Genomic DNA, 17,133 nt, shown 5'->3' on the forward strand with positions numbered 1-17,133 from the left:
CCGATGAAGCAGGGGAACTGAATGTTTAGGGATAACCAGCCAGAGTAGGGCACAGATTCTGGTCAGGGGTCGCTCTTTTCAGGGTTGTGACCCAGCTATTAGCCAATGCTAGGGGAAAAATCACAACAAGAATGAAGTCAGATAAGGGACTAAGTTGCTGACAGACGAGAAGCTCCTTATTTTTCCAAATCATTAAACTGACTGAGGTAGTGCTCCCCTATAAGGCTGGGTTCACACGACCTATTTTCAGACGTAAACGAGGTGTATTATGCCTCGTTTTACGTCTGAAAATAGGGCTACAATACGTCGGCAAACATCTGCCCATTCATTTGAATGGGTTTGCCGACGTACTGTGCAGACGACCTGTTATTTACGCGTCGTCGTTTGACAGCTGTCAAATGACGACGCGTAAAAATACAGCCTCGTCAAAAGAAGTGCAGGACACTTCTTTGGACGTTTTTGGAGCTGTTTTCTCATAGACTCCAATGAAAACAGCTCCAAAAACGGACGTAAAAAACGCCGCGAAAACGGCGCGAAAAACGCAGCGAAAAATGCGAGTTGGTCAAAAAACGTCTGAATAACAGGGTCTGTTTTCCCTTGAAAACAGCTCTGGATTTCCAGACGTTTTTGGTCACTACGTGTGCACATACCCTAAGAACCATTATATGTCCTCACCGCGTGATCAGCACAAAAGAATTAGAGAAATATATTTTCTACAATAAAAAGCTATTTATTAGCTGTGATTTTCCTTTTTATTTGGATACTTAATTAAAAGTTTTATTTTAGCTGCAACCTTTATTGTATTTTTGCTTGATTAGGCAAGGTATAGAGGTAGTGGCACCAGACCACATCATTACTTTTGGACTAGATTTATTACTCTAGAAAATTGGCTTATTTGCATTGATAAATTTCCCCCAAATACTACTTCTTACATCAGAAAGTAGCTTTTACCTTTGTTACTGTGCATAATCAAATAAATGACTATTTTTCTTATTATAGTGGTATTATACAGATTTTTTTTCTTAATATCACCGTGACTAGAAAATGTAAACTTTTTTAATTAAGTCCGTAGTGCATTTGGATCATAGGTGTAACGTCTATGGCCACGGTCTGTCGTTCTAACTTACACCTCGACGACCGCGGCCATGGACATCCTGCTGCTGTGCTGCGTCATCCCCCTGTGAGGCACCGGCACTCACTTCCGGGTATCGAGCCTGTCTCCCAGAGGGTGCGCGCGCTCGTGCCCACTCTTAAAGGGCCAGCGCATGCACCTGAAAATCATCATCATCAACTCATGAATTCCTGGACTATAAGAGGGTCACTGCCCTTCTTATCCTCACCTGAGAGTTGTTGTTGTTTCCCTTAGTCTGTCTTGCAAATGGTCTCCTAAGTGTCTTCCAGCTTCCCAGTATTCCCCGTACCTGTATCCTGTTTCCTGTTCTATCAGTGCAATCTTGGTCTACTGCCGTGCTGAGCTGTTGTCGTGTTTTGCTGCATCTCCACACCTGTTCTACTGCACCACGCCTGACGTCTACCTGCTGCCTGGTCCCAGCCGAGCCTGCCTTGCTACTGTCTACATTGCCTCAGGGACCCTTTTCTGGACTATAGACTCTGTACCATATCTGTTTGGCCAGCTGCCACCCCGCTATGCGGTACGGCCCAGTGGGTCCACACCCTGCCTCGTGACAATAGGACAGGAACAGGTGGTGTCTTGCACAAGGCAAAAATATGAAGGTACTAATTCTTCTTGTGGAGATCCAGCTGGTATGGAGTCTAATGGGCAAGGCTCCCTGGCAAAAGTATGCAAAATAGCTCTCCTCCAGAAAGAAGAAAACTGTCTCTAGTGCGACCTATAGGTGACTGCCCTGTAAGTCAACACAAGTTAATAGCCAAATCAGACAATGTCCAGTCTTGTTTACACATTAGAGAGCTATTCTCAATGAACAAGTAAGAGCTCATACAGATCTCATTTATTTCAAAGGGGCCATTCACATGACCATTGTTTCAAAGGAGCATGTTAAGGGTCCGTGAAAAAATAGGACATGTCCTTTTATATTGCGTTTTCACGCATCCCTCCATAGACTGTACTGTAGTATAATGTGTCCCGCATGGGTGCACCTCGGACCTGAAAAACAGCAGTTTTTCACATCCGAGGTCGGCCACATTCGTGTGAATGTAGCCTTACACCTATGTATTCTATTCCTCCAAAGTTCTTGTCATTTTCAAATTATAGGATGATATTTCTTGTTGTTTTTTTGCAAACTCATTTATTCAGACCATTTGCGCAGAATGGCATAGTAATATGTAATGCCTGCAAAAAGATGGTTTCTTGTTTCCAATACCTGCAAAACCAGTTCTCTAAACAGAGAAATCTCATAATATCAGAAAGCTTTGGAATTTCCAGCACACATAAAGCTCAGTTGTTTCACTTTCTTAGGTAGGTTCAATGAGGTTCCATCTGTAATGAGTCAACGGTTGATCACATAAAGCTCGTCACGTTTAACATCTTTTTTTTTATATATATATATATATATATATATATATATATATATATAAAATTAGTCATAGTGTATATTAATATTACTCTCCGTTTGAATACGGCTCAGCTGCTGATGCTCTGCTGCAGAAAGTGCCCAGCGTTGCATCCCCAGTTCCTTGAGTTTAGGTAGTTTTATCAGATTGGACATCAAATGAATGAACCAAGGTCCACATTCACGAGAGGAAGCAGGTCTCAAGCTAATATCTAATTCAACAATGTTCTTCAGATCAGACACACTTTCAAAGAACAGGGACCACCCTTCATCGAGCACTGTGTTGTTGTAGGCAATGTCCAGTTGCTCTAATCTTTCCAGATGACCATTTTGTGCTGCTGATGCTAAAATACAAAGAAAATGTAATAAAATAACTTCCAATATATGATACCTTACCAAAGCATGACATCAATAACTGAAATCAGTAACTGATAACATGAAAATTATCATGGGATTACCTGTGATCATACCTTACATTTAAAAAATCTAAATGAAAAAAATCCCCCATGGAATTAAAAAAAGTAAAGTAAATAAAAAACAAAGTAATAGTAAAACAAATCTGTAAAAAGAAACCCCACAAATGTGCATTATTTACAAAAAAATAAGCTTTATAAAATATAAGTCCCAAAATATAAAATAATATACACATATTTGGTATCATCACAATTCTATGCGGTGAAAAAAATAAATGGGAACTGCAGTGGAATTGCTTTTTTTTCTGTATTTTTGTTCAAATAACAATTAATATAAATTAAACGCTAATGTACAGTATATGTACCAAAAACTGGAAGCTTCATAAAATACAAATTGTCCTTCAAAAAAACAAAGTCTTATACAGCTATGGCCACATGTACATATCCACTTTTACTTGCATTTACTCTTTGTCCCTATCATTGAACACTGATTGTAAAATATTACAGAAAGACTTTAATAAGCTAAAACCGTGAGCAAGAACATGACAGATGAATTTTAATGTTGATAAAAGTAAGGTAATGCGCCTAGAAACCAGCAAGTTCACATGCGGCAGATTTGCTGGAGAAATTTCTGTGACTGATAATCATATCCTTGCATGTGAATGGAGTTGTTTCTGCAGCAGGTACAAGGCTCTCTGCACCCCCCCCCCCCCCCACCATTTATATGAATGGAGCTGATTTTCAGTCGCAGAAATGTCTGCAACAAATCTGCCACATGTGAACTTACCCTAATAGTCTTAATGCATATACATTAAATAGAATACTGGGGATAACAGAACAAGAGAAGGACTTGGATAATTCTCGTTACAAGTAAGCTAAGCAGTAGTACTCAATGTCAAGCAGCAGCCTTAAAAGCAGGGTGTAAAAAATCCAGTCATCCCAATGTAATATCACCCCTCCATAAGTCCCTTGTAAGGCCACATCTTGAATATGGAATTTAGTTTTGGTCTCCACATTGTAAAAAAAGATATAGTGGAGCTGAATAGGGTTCAATGGTGGGCTAGTCCGACCCTGTGTGTGTGTGTGTGTGTGTGTGTGTATATATATATATATACATATACAATCACAATGAATTAGAATATCATCAAAAAGTTAATTTATTTCAGTAATTCAATTCAAATTTTAATGTTGATGATTATGGCTAACAGTTAATGACAACACCAAATTTAGTCTCAGAAAATTAGATTATATAAGCCCAATTTCAAAAATGATTTTTAATACTGAAATGTAGGCTTACTGAAAAGTATGTACAGTATCTGCACTCAGTACTTGGTCGGGGCTCCTTTTGCATGAATTACTGCATCAATGCGGCATGGCATGGGGGCGATCAGCCTGTGGCACTGCTGAGGTGGTATGGCAGCCCAGGTTGCTTTGATGTCGGCCTTCGGCTCGTCTGCATTGTTGGGTCTGGTGTCTCTCATGTTCCTCTTGACAATACCCCATAGATTCTCTATGGGGTTTAGGTCAGGTGAGTTTACTGGCCAATCAAGCACAGTGATACTGTGGTTATTAAACCAGGTGTTGGTACTTTTGGCAGTGTGGGCAGGTGCCAAGTCCTGCTGGAAAATGAAATCAGCATCTCCATAAAGCTTGTCAGCAGAGGGAAGCATGAAGTGCTCTAAAATTTCCTGGTAAACGGCTGTGTTGACTCTGGACTTGATATAACACAGTGGACCAACACCAGCAGATGACATGTCTCCCCAAACCATCACTGACTGTGGAAACTTCACACTGGACCGCAAGCAACTTGGATTGTTGCCTCTCCACTCTTCCTCCAGACTCTGGGACCTTGATTTCCAAATGAAATGCAAAAATTACTTTCATCTGTAAACAGGACTTTGGACCACTGAGCAACAGACCAGTCCTTTTTCTCCTTAGCCCAGGTAAGACACTTCTGACGTTCTCTCAAGGAACCCCACAGTTGTAGCCCATGTCCTGTAAACGTCTGTGTGTGGTGGCTCTTGAAGGACTGACTCCAGCCGCAGTTCACTCCTTGTGAATCTCCCCCAGATTCTTGAATGGCCTTTTCTTGACAATCCTTTCAAGGCTGTGGTTATCCCTGTTGCTTGTGCACCTTTTTCTACGACACTTTTTCCTTCCTCTCAACTTTCCATTAAGATGCTTGGATACTGCACTCTGTGAACAGCCAGTTTCTTTAGCAATGTCCTTTTGTGGCTTACACTCCTTTTGGAGGAAGTCAATGACTGTTTTCTGGACAACTGTCCTGTCAAGTCAGCAGTCTTCCCCATGATTGTGTAGCCTACTGAACAAGACAGTTGGACCATTTAAAGGCTTATGAAACCTTTGCAGGTTTTTTGTGTTGATTAGCTGATTAGAGTGTGACACCATGAGTCTACAATCTTGACCTTTTGCTCAATATTAAAATTTTCTGAACGGTTAGCCATAATCATCAACATTAAAATAAAAAAAATGCTGGAAATAGATCACTCAGTGTGTAATGAATCTATATAATATATGAGTTTCACCGTTTGAATTGAATTACTCCAGTAAATTAACTTTTTGATGATATTCTAATTCATTTAGAAGGACTAGCATATATATATATATATATATATATATATATATATATATATATATATATATATATAGTTCAAATAGATGCAAAAAACACAGCACTCAATGTAGACTGGAAATCAGGCCATGTGCACGTTACCATAGTAAGGGTATGTTCACACGTAGTCAACCAAAACGTCTGAAAATCCAGAGCTGTTTTCAAGGGAAAACAGACCCTGCTTTTCAGACGTTTTTTACCAACTCGCATTTTTACCAACTCATTTTTTTACCAACTCGTTTTTGGAGCTGTTTTCATTGGAGTCTATGAGAAAACAGCTCCAAAAACGTCTGAAAGAAGTGTCCTGCACTTCTTTTGACGAGGCTGTATTTTTACGAGTCGTCGTTTGAGGGTATGTTCACACGGCCTATTTACGGACGTAATTCGGGCGTTTTTGCCCCGAATTACGTCTGAAAATAGCGCCTCAATAGTGCTGACAAACATCTGCCCATTGAAAGCAATGGGCAGACGTTTGTCTGTTCACACGAGGCGTATATTTACGCGCCGCTGTCAAATGACGGCGCGTAAATAGACGCCCGCGTAGAAGAAGTGACCTGTCACTTCTTTGGCCGTAATTTAAGCCGCTATTCATTGACTCCAATGAATAGCAGCGCTAATTACGGCCGTAATTGACGCGCCGTTCAAGCGCCTGCACATGCCGGTACGGCTGAAATTACGGGGATGTTTTCAGGCTGAAACATCCCCGTTATTTCAGCCGTTACGGACCCCCGCCGTGTGAACATACCCTGACAGCTGTCAAACGACGACGCGTAAATAACAGGTCGTCTGCACAGTACGTCGGCAAACCCATTCAAATGAATGGGCAGATGTTTGCCGACGTATTGTAACCATATTTTCAGATGTAAAACGAGGCATAATACGCCTCGTATACGTCTGAAATTTGGCCGTGTGAACATACCCTCAGGATGAATCAACTCCTTGGAATGAAATAGCAGGAATAAAGAGCAAGTAACGGCACCAGGACTTCAGTGTTGGGGAGATGTTGGTTTATTCACCACCAGGTGGAAAGAATGAGCGACGTTTCGGTTCACACCTGAACCTTTCTCAAGCTAATTACAACAGTGCATAGTGCCACATATAAATAGGGATACCAAGAATGTACATTCAACAGTGCAATTAATAATATATACGTAAAAAATCCATTAATATACAACATATAGTTATACACAAGTAGACATATACCAATATGTGTGTCCAATAAATGTGTTTAAGAAACAACATCTCATAATATGTGAAAAATAATCCATGCATCACCGAGAGCTGACACTGTAAGTTTTATGATATAAGATTACTTTTTTTCCACTATAATTGCGTTGGAACATTCCCTCTGCTCCTCCCCCTTCATTATGAGCTGGTGCTTTTGATTAGGGTAATTATAATATTACCTTATTTTCCTTGTATTATTTTTCACATATTATGAGATGTTGTTTCTTAAACACATTTATTGGACACACATATTGGTATATGTCTACTTGTGTATAACTATATGTTGTATATTAATGGATTTTTTACGTATATATTATTAATTGCACTGTTGAATGTACATTCTTGGTATCCCTATTTATATGTGGCACTATGCAGTGTTGTAATTAGCTTGAGAAAGGTTCAGGTGTGAACCGAAACGTCGCTCATTCTTTCATTACATTAGTATTGCAGTGTATTGTACCAGCGATCCAATGATCGCTGGTTCAAGTCCCCTAGGGGGGCTAATAAAATGTGTAAAAAAAGTTTAATACAGCTATTAGTAGTGAAAAAAACTTTTAAAACAAAAAATAAAAAAACTTTTCTAAACTGAAAAATTTAAAAAACTGAAGTAATGTAAAAAATAAACAAAATTGGTATCGCCGCATCCATAAAAGTCCAAACTATTACAATATACCATTATTTAACTTGCATGGTGAACGCCGTGAAAAACAAAATTTAAACCGCCAAAATCGCTGTTAAAACTACAGCTCATCCCGCAAAAAATAAGCCCTTACTCCGCTCAATCCACGCAAAAATAAAAAAGTTACGGCTCTCAGAATGTGGCGATATAAAACAATTTCTTTTTTTTTAAATAGTTTTTTCTTTGTAAAAGTAGTAAAATATAACAAACCTACATAAATTTGGCATCACAGACGGGGAGTGAAAAACAAAAATGAAAAAATGGCTCAGTCCTTAAGGGGTTAAAGTAGGAGGATGGCAAATGTTGCACATGTTGGTTTTAGTGTATTTTGTTCAGAAATAATGGGGAAAATGGGTAGTTCCAGACTTTGTTCTGATGAAAAACGTACTTTGATTAAAACGTTGATTGGGGAGGGAAAAACATAGAGAAGTGCAGCAAATTATAGGCTGCTCAGCTGAAATGATCTCAAATGCCTTGAAGTGCCAACCAAAACCTGAAAGACGCAGAAGGAAGCGGGGAACTACTGTTCGAATGGATCGAAGAATGGCCAAAATGGCAAAGTCTCAGCTAATGATCACCTCCACAAAGATCAAAGAAGAAGTGAAGTTACCTGTGAGTACTGCTACAATCAGAAGACGATTAAAGAGGCTCTGTCACCACATTATAAGTGCCCTATCTTGTACATAATGTGATCGGTGTAGATTACAGCAGTGTTTTTTATTTCGAAAAACAATCATATTTGACGAAGTATGACCTACTTTAGCTTTATGCTAATGAGATTCTTAATGACCAACTGGGCGTGTTTTACTTTTTGACCAAGTGGGCGTTGTGGAGAGAAGTGTATGACGCTGACCAATCGGTGACCAATCAGCGTCATACACTTCTCTCCATTCATTTACACGGCATATAGTGATCTTATTAGATCACTATCTGCAGCCACATACACACACACTAACGTTACTCAAGTGTACTGAGACTTAACAGACATCACTGCCAACCAGGACGTGATGTCTATTAAGAATCCTGACAGTTCGCTAACGTTTGTGTGTCATTTACAGCACAGCACATCGAGAACACGCTGGGCTGTCATTTACAGCATAATCTCGTGCGTTTACGCTTGCTGTGCTGTAAAGGATTCTGAATAGACATCACGTCCTGGCTGGTAGTGATCTCTATTCACTGTCAGGAAACTTGAGTAACGTTAGTGTATGTGTGTATGTGGCTGCACATAGTGATCTAGTAAGATCACTATATGCCATGTAAATGAATAGGGAGAAGTGTATGACGCTGATTGGTCAGCGTCATACACTTCTCTCCACAACAGCCACTTGGTCAAAAAGTAAAACACGCCCAGTTGTCTATTAAGAAAGTAATTAGCATAAATCTAAAATTGGTCATAACTCCGTCAAAAATGTCCGTTTTTCTAAATAAAAAACACTGCTGTAATCTACAGTGCAGCGCCAATCACATTATGTATAAGATAGGGAACTTATAATGTGGTGACAGAGCCTCTTTAAGTGAAGCCAAGTTACCAGCAAGAACTCCCACGAGAAGTCCCGTTGTTGAAAAAAAGACATGTCCTAAATAGGTTCAAATTTACCACAGAACACATTGACTGGCCCAAAGAGAAATGGCGCAACATTTTGTGAACTGATGAAAGCAACATTTTTCTTTTTGGGTCTAGTGGCCGCAGACAGTATGTCAGACGACCCCCGAGCACTGAATTCAAGCACTAGTACACTGTGAAAACAGTAAAGCACAGTGCTGCAAAAATCGTGATATGGGGATGTTTCTCATACCATGGTGTTGGGCCTATTTATCCCATACAAGGGATCATGGACCAGTTTGAAAATATCAAAATACTTGAGGAGATCATGTTGCCCTATGCCAAAGAAGAAATGCCCTTGAAATGGGTGTTTCAACACGACAATGACCCAAAGCACAGCAGTAAGTGAACAACATCTTGGTTACAAACATGATTGAGGTAATGGAGTGGCCAGCCCAATCACCTGACCTTAATCCCATAGAGAACTTGTGGGGTGACATAAAAAATGCGGTTTATGAGGCAAAACCCCATAAAACAGAAGAACTGTGTAATGTCGTCCAATCTTCCTGGACTAGAAAAGCTGTTCAGATGTGGCAGAAGTTGGTCGACTCCATGCAACACAGATGTCAAGCAGTTCTCAGAAACAATGGTTATGCCACTAAATATTAGTTCAGTAAAGTGAAATCTGATTAATTTTTTCAGTTTATACATAACATTTTTTAGTTTTTAAAGAACAATGCTGGCACTGCTATTTTTTTGAACAGCCTAATATTTCGTTTTCTTTACTTTCTGTAAAGGATTAACACAAACTGGATAAATGTTGTTATTGTTTTGTTTTAGAACTGAATGTGTAGTATTTCCAGTGCATTTGCATTTAGGCAAATAAAAGTTATAATGATTTAATGATTTTGCACTTTATTTGCTTTTTTAAGCTCACTGCTATTTTGAACACTACAATATATATACATATATATATATAAAAATGAGAAAAAGAATAAGAATAAAGCATCACTGTTTTTCACCAATTTCCTTGGAGTTCTGCCTCTTAATTTTTTTAATTTTTTTAATTTTGGATTATATATATACAGTGAAGGAAATAAGTATTTGATCCCTTGCTGATTTTGTAAGTTTGCCCACTGTCAAAGACATGAACAGTCTAGAATTTTTAGGCTAGGTTAATTGTACCAGTGAGAAATAGATTATGTAAAAAAAAAAAGAAGAAAATCACATTGTCAAAATTATATATATTTATTTGCATTGTGCACAGAGAAATAAGTATTTGATCCCTTTGGCAAACAAGACTTAATACTTGGTGGCAAAACCCTTATTGGCAAGCACAGCAGTCAGACTTTTTTTTGTAGTTGATGATGAAGTTTGCACACGTTAGATGGAATTTTGGCCCACTCCTCTTTGCAGATCATCTGTAAATCATTAAGATTTCGAGGCTGTCGCTTGGCAACTCGGATCTTCAGCTCCCTCCATAAGTTTTCGATGGGATTAAGGTCTGGAGACTGGCTAGGCCACTCCATGACCTTAATGTGCTTCTTTTTGAGCCACTCCTTTGTTGCCTTGGCTGTATGTTTCGGGTCATTGTCATGCTGGAAGACCCAGCCACGAGCCATTTTTAATGTCCTGGTGGAGGGAAGGGGGTTGTCACTCAGGATTTGACGGTACATGGCTCCATCCATTCTCCCATTGATGCGGTGAAGTAGTCCTGTGCCCTTAGCAGAGAAACACCCCCAAAACATAATGTTTCCACCTCCATGCTTGACAGTGGGGACGGTGTTCTTTGGGTCATAGGCAGCATTTCTCTTCTTCCAAACACGGCGAGTTGAGTTAATGCCAAAGAGCTCAATTTTAGTCTCATCTGACCACAGCACCTTCTCCCAATCACTCTCAGAATCATCCAGATGTTCATTTGCAAACTTCAGACGGGCCTGTACATGTGCCTTCTTGAGCAGGGGGACCTTGCGGGCACTGCAGGATTTTAATCCATTACGGCGTAATGTGTTACCAATGGTTTTCTTGGTGACTGTGGTCCCAGCTGCCTTGAGATCATTAACAAGTTCCCCCCGTGTAGTTTTCGGCTGAGCTCTCACCTTCCTCAGGATCAAGGATACCCCACGAGGTGAGATTTTGCATGGAGCCCCAGATCGGTCGATTGACAGTCATTTTGTATGTCTTCCATTTTCTTACTATTGCACCAACAGTTGTCTCCTTCTCACCCAGCGTCTTACTTATGGTTTTGTAGCCCATTCCAGCCTTGTGCAGGTCTATGATCTTGTCCCTGACATCCTTAGAAAGCTCTTTGGTCTTGTCCATGTTGTAGAGGTTAGAGTCAGACTGATTAATTGAGTCTGTGGACAGGAGTCTTTTATACAGGTGACCATTTAAGACAGCTGTCTTTAATGCAGGCACCAAGTTGAATTGGAGCGTGTAACTGGTCTGGAGGAGGCTGAACGCTTAATGGTTGGTAGGGGATCAAATACTTATTTCTCTGTGCACAATGCAAATAAATATATAGAATTTTGACTATGTGATTTTCTTTTTTTTTTTTAATATAATCTATCTCTCACTGGTAAAATTAACCTAGCCTAAAAATTCTAGACTGTTCATGATTTTGACAGTGGGCAAACTTACAAAATCAGCAAGGGATCAAATACTTATTTCCTTCACTGTATACATACATATATATATATTCGCACAGTACTGTTGAAAAGTTTTAGGCAGTTGTGGAAAAAAGCTGAAAAGTGAGAATGCTTTCAAAAATAGAAGTGTTAATAGTTTTTTTTAATCAATTAACAAGATGCAAAGTGAATGAACAGAAGAGAAATCTAAATCAAATCAATATTTGGTGTGGCCACGCTTTGCCTTCAAAACAGCATCAATTATTCTAGGTACACTTGGACACAGTTTTTGAAGGAACCCGGCAGGGAGGTTGTTCCAAACATATTGGAGAACTAACCACAGATCTTCTGTGAATGTAGGCTTCCTCAAATCCTTCTCTCTTCATGTAATCCCAGACAGACTTAATGATGTTGAGATCAGGGCTCTGAGATATGATCAACTCCAGGGCTCCTTGTTCTTCTTTACGCTGAAGATAGTTCGTAATGACATTGGCTGTATGTTTGGGGTCATTTTCCTGCTGAGAATAAATTTGGAGCACATCGGACGCCTCGCTTATGGTATTGCATGATGGATAAGTATCTGCCTGTATGTCTCAGCATTGAGGACACCATTAATCCTGACCAAATCACCAACTCTATTTGCTGAAAGGCAGCCACAAACTTGCAGGGAACATCCATTATGCTTCACTGTTGCCTTGCAAATTTTGACTCATCAGTCCAGAGCACCTGCTGCCATTTTTCCTATGTTCTCATACATAGTTGAGTCGCTTGGCCTTGTTTACATGTCGAAGGTATGGTGTTTTGGCCGCAATTCTTCCATGAAGACAAGTTCTGGCCAGACTTCTAACAGTAGATGGATATACCTGGGTCCCACTGGTTTCTGCCAATTCTAAGCTGATGGCACTGCTGGACATCTTCCTATTTTGAAGGGAAGTAAGCATGATGTGTCTTTGATCTGCTGCACTAAGTTTCCTTGGCCAAACACTGCGTCTATGGTCCTTAACGTTGCCCGCTTCTTTGTGTTTCTTCAAAAGATCTTGAACAGCACATCTTGAAACCCCAGTCTGCTTTGAAATCTTTGCCTGGGACAGACCTTGCTGATGCAGTATAACTACCTTGTGTCTTGTTACTGTGCTCAGTCTTGCCATGGTGGACCTGTGACATGAAACAGCCTTAAACAACCTCACCTTTGTAGCAGAGTTTGGCTGTTCCTCACCCAGTTTTAAGCCTCCTACACAGCTGTTTTTGTTACAGTTATTGACTGTGTTTCAGCCTACATATGAAAATGATGATCATTATCACCTGTTTGGTATAATTGGTTAATCATACACCTGACTATAAGTCCAAAAAATCCATGACTTTGTGCAAGTGTATCTAGAAGAATTAATGTTGTTTTGAAGGCAAAGGGTGGTCACACCAAATATTGATTTGATTTAGATTTCTTTCTATTTTTAGAAGCATTCTTACTTTGCAACATTTTTTAACAACTGCCTAAAACTTTTGCGTAGCTGGGGGGGGGGGGGCAGGCGGGGCATGTGCCCCAGGCGTAACTAGGAGGTAGGGAAGGGGGGGGGCGCCGCAGAGCAGCTGATCGCTGCTGGTAGGCCCCCTGTATGTCGGACACCTGCAGCAGCCATCAGCTTTAGGAAGAGCCAGGAGCTCATGCAGCGGCGTTCAGACTGGGGTCTGTGACGGCCAGGGAGTGGACCAGTCCAGTCACCTGACCTGTCACCTGACCTCATGTCAGTGACATGAGGTCAAATGACTCCGGTCAGGTGACTGGACTGGTCAACTCCCAGGCTGTCACCAGGGCCGGTCTTAGGGGTGTGCGAGCGCAAAGGGCGCTGTACCCTCCCAGCATGTAGGGGGCACAACTTGGCTCTGCCTCTACTCTGTGATCTGCTTTTACACACACAGAGTAAATAACAGCAGAGGAGGAAGCCCTGCCCACAGCCCATCCTGCAAGAAACCTATTATCCTGTCAGCAAGGAGACATGGTGAGAGTCTGTGTGTATATATGTGTGTAGTGGGTATACAGTATGTGTCTCTGTGTTTGTATGTGTATATGTTACAGTGTGTGTGTGTGTGTGTGTGTGTATATATATATATGTCTCTGCATGTGTTTATGTCTCTTTGTAAAAGTGTTAAAATGCAGATATACTTATATACTCTGCTGCCCCTTATATACTCTGCTGCCTCCTATATACCCTGCTTCGCCCTATATACCCTGCTGCCCCTATATACCCTTCTGCCCCTATATACCCTTCTGTCCCCTATATATCCTGCTGCCCCTTATATAACATACTGCCCTTTATATACCCTGCTGCCCCTTATATACGCTGCTGCCCCTTATATACTCTGCCCCTTAGATACTCTGCTGCCCCTTATATAACCTGCTGTCCCATATATACTTTGCTGCCCCTATATACCCTGCTGCCCCTATATACCCTGCTGCCCCTTATATACCCTGTTGCCCCATATATACCATGCTCCCCCTTTTATACTATGCTGCCCCTTATATATCCTGCTGACCCCTATATACCCTGCTGACCCCTACTACATTATATGTACTCAGTTATTACTGTGTGTTATCTGTGGTGTTATGTAGGGCTGCACGTGAAATCTACTACATTATCTGTACTCAGACTGTTATGATTGTGTTATCTGTTGTGTTACATAGGACTGCAGGTAACGTCTACTACATTATCTGTACTCAGTTATTACTGTGTGTTATCTGTGATGTTACATAGGACTGCATGTGAAATCTACTACATTATCTGTACAGGGTATATATGGGACTGTTTGTGAATGTGTCTTTTTGCTTGTATATATGTGCCTTTTATGTATTTGTATATGTTCCTGTCTGTGTATGTATATGTGTCTGTATGCCTATATATTTTCCTGCATGTATATATTCCAGAATGTGTGTATGTATATTTGCCTGTATGTCTAAATATCTGTCTTTATGTATGTACAGTATATATGTTCCAGTATGTGCGTGTCTATATATGTGGTTAATTTTTGATTTGTGTAGGCAATAGAGAGTCCCGCAGAGGGCACCATCCAAGCTAAGGCCGGCCCTGGCTGTCACCGACCCTAGTCAGAAGGAACTCCGCCACTGCCTGCGCTGCATGACCTCCGGTAAGTCACGTCAGGCAGAGTGGTAGTGGTAGGCTACCGCTCTGCGCTATTTACAATGGGGGGGGGGAGTGTGGCGCTATTTACAAAGGGGCAGCGGGCTGTGTGTGGCACTATCTACAAGGGGGGAAGTGTGCCGCTATTTATAAGGGGTGGAGTGTGCCGCTATCTACAAGGGGGAAGCGGGCTGTGTGTGTCACTATCTACAAGGGGGGCTGTGTGGTGCTATTTATAAGGGGGCTGTGTGTGGCGCTATCTACAAGGGGTGATGTGTGGCACTATCTACAAGAGAGGGGCTGTGTGTGGCACTATCTACAAGGGAGGTCTGTGTGGCGCTATTTACAAGGCGGATGTGTGTGCCGCTTTCTACAAGGGGGGCTGTGTGGCGCTATCTACAACAGTGGGGCTGTGTGGAGTTTATCTACAAGGGAGGGCTGTGTGTGGCGCTATCTACAGGGGGCTGTGTGTGGCCTCATTTATTTTCTTTTATTTTTATGTTAATTACGTTATATAACTATATCGCTTGTAAAATGTAGAAATGCTTTTATGCTCGAGTTACATTAAAAAACTTGTGAAAAAACATTACACCTCATTGATTGGTAGAGAAAGCAAACATGGCGAGGGGGAAGGAGATGTCAGGGAATAAGTTGGGGGGGGGGCAATTTGAATTTTTGCCCCGGGTGCAGGAGAACCTAGCTACGCCTCTGGCATAAACACTGCAGATTTTCCACTGCGTTATACAGTGGAAGCAGAGTGGATGAGATTTGAACAAAGCCTTTCCACACGCTTCTTAAAAATTCAGCCGAAAAAACGTTCATAAATTGACCTGTGTTAAGGTTTTTTAATCAGAAGCATGTCTATTTATGTTTTGGAATCGCTGCTTTTCTGTTGTGGGTTTTTCCCATTGAATTCAATGGGGAGGTAAATATCACAACAAATAGCAAATGTTGTGATTTTTGCAGCGGACACCCCTGTTCTCGTCCAGGCCGGCCTCTTGAGATGAAGTTTCATCCCATGTCACCGCTGCAGCAGTCACATGGGATGAAACGGCATCCCAGAAGGCTGGGCTGCACAGACAACAGAGGGACGTGTCACCATGACTACGGAGACCTGGTAAGTATAGTGTGTTTTTTTTTGGGGTGGTTTTAACCGCTGTTTTCCACAGCGGACATTCTGCCCTAAAAACTGCACCATGTGGGTTCCAGGGCTTTTATTCACCCTGTGTGAACGTGGCCTAAAAGTGGCTACCACTTACCAGCATTTATATCCTCTGCCTTTTCAAGGTGTAAAATCTTATAAAGCTGAAAAGGGGCTAATTTGAGACATATTTTCTTTTTAGTATAGTTTGCTAAATCAACAAAAATGAAGAAAAAAAATGATTTGGAATTGCATATTGCATAACTTAAATGAGTATTCTGGTTTCATCAAATAAATGTTTGGAAAATTGTATAACTTACTATTACAATGTTAATCTACTTACAGTACACAACATTTCTGCTTGCTGTCATTCAATAGGAACTCCCATGGTTTACTTCCAGAGGTTAAAAACCTGCCCTGGTCATGTGATAGACACACAGGTGCATTCATTACACCTGTGTGTCCATAACATGACCGGGACAGATTTTTATTTACTGGGAGTATACCATGAAGGTTCCTATTGAATGACAGCAAGCAGAGATCTTAAAAACCTTGAGGAATTGATACAGAATGTATATTGGAAAATCATAAAACTTTTCATTATACAAATAACATTTATTTGCTGAAGCTGGAATACCCCTTTAATGAAAAAAAAAACGTAATCTCATTTTAGTTTCCACAGCGCCAGCGCTCCACTGCCCCCTGCCTTCTCTGTTTACATTCCAGCCAGTGACCAGGTAACCCCTTTAACCCTTTCACGACCAAGGACGAAAATGAACGTCATGGTCGGCTGCTAGTTCCCGCACCATGACGTTCATTTTCGCCAGTATTTAAAACTGTCACTCTGTGTAAACACAGAGTGACAGGCGCGCGCTGACAGCTGTCCTAGACAGCTGACATATCAGTCTCGCCGGACAGCGGACCATCGCCGCTGATTTCGGCAATTAACCCCTTAAGTGCGGCGACGGATTGCCGTCGCCGCATTTAAGTGGTTTGAAGCACATCGGCAGCCCCCATGAAGTGATTGTGGGGGCTACCGATGCTTGTCGTGGCAATCGGAGGTCAGATAATGACCTCCGGGTTGCCATGCACGGAAGCCTCGGAGGATCAGCCTCCTGCCGGTCCTCCGAGGGTTCCTGTCAGTGTGACTGTCACGTCACAATGACAGTTAGAGTACATTACACTACGTGTGTAGTGTAATGT

General features: G+C 41.2%; 1 protein-coding gene across 1 annotated transcript in view; it reads right to left on the minus strand.

The window, feature by feature from the left end:
* Positions 1 to 2,523: 2,523 nt before the first annotated feature.
* LRRC31 (leucine rich repeat containing 31) overlaps positions 2,524 to 17,133 on the minus strand; it is a 48,577-nt gene continuing 33,967 nt past the window's right edge. The window contains exon 10 of the mRNA XM_075863658.1: positions 2,524 to 2,875. Coding sequence (XP_075719773.1) covers positions 2,559 to 2,875 — 317 coding nt within the window. The 3' untranslated portion in view covers positions 2,524 to 2,558. The remainder of the gene's footprint in view (positions 2,876 to 17,133) is intronic.

The sequence above is a fragment of the Rhinoderma darwinii genome, chromosome 4 (assembly GCF_050947455.1).
Source record: "Rhinoderma darwinii isolate aRhiDar2 chromosome 4, aRhiDar2.hap1, whole genome shotgun sequence".
NCBI lineage: Eukaryota > Metazoa > Chordata > Amphibia > Anura > Rhinodermatidae > Rhinoderma > Rhinoderma darwinii.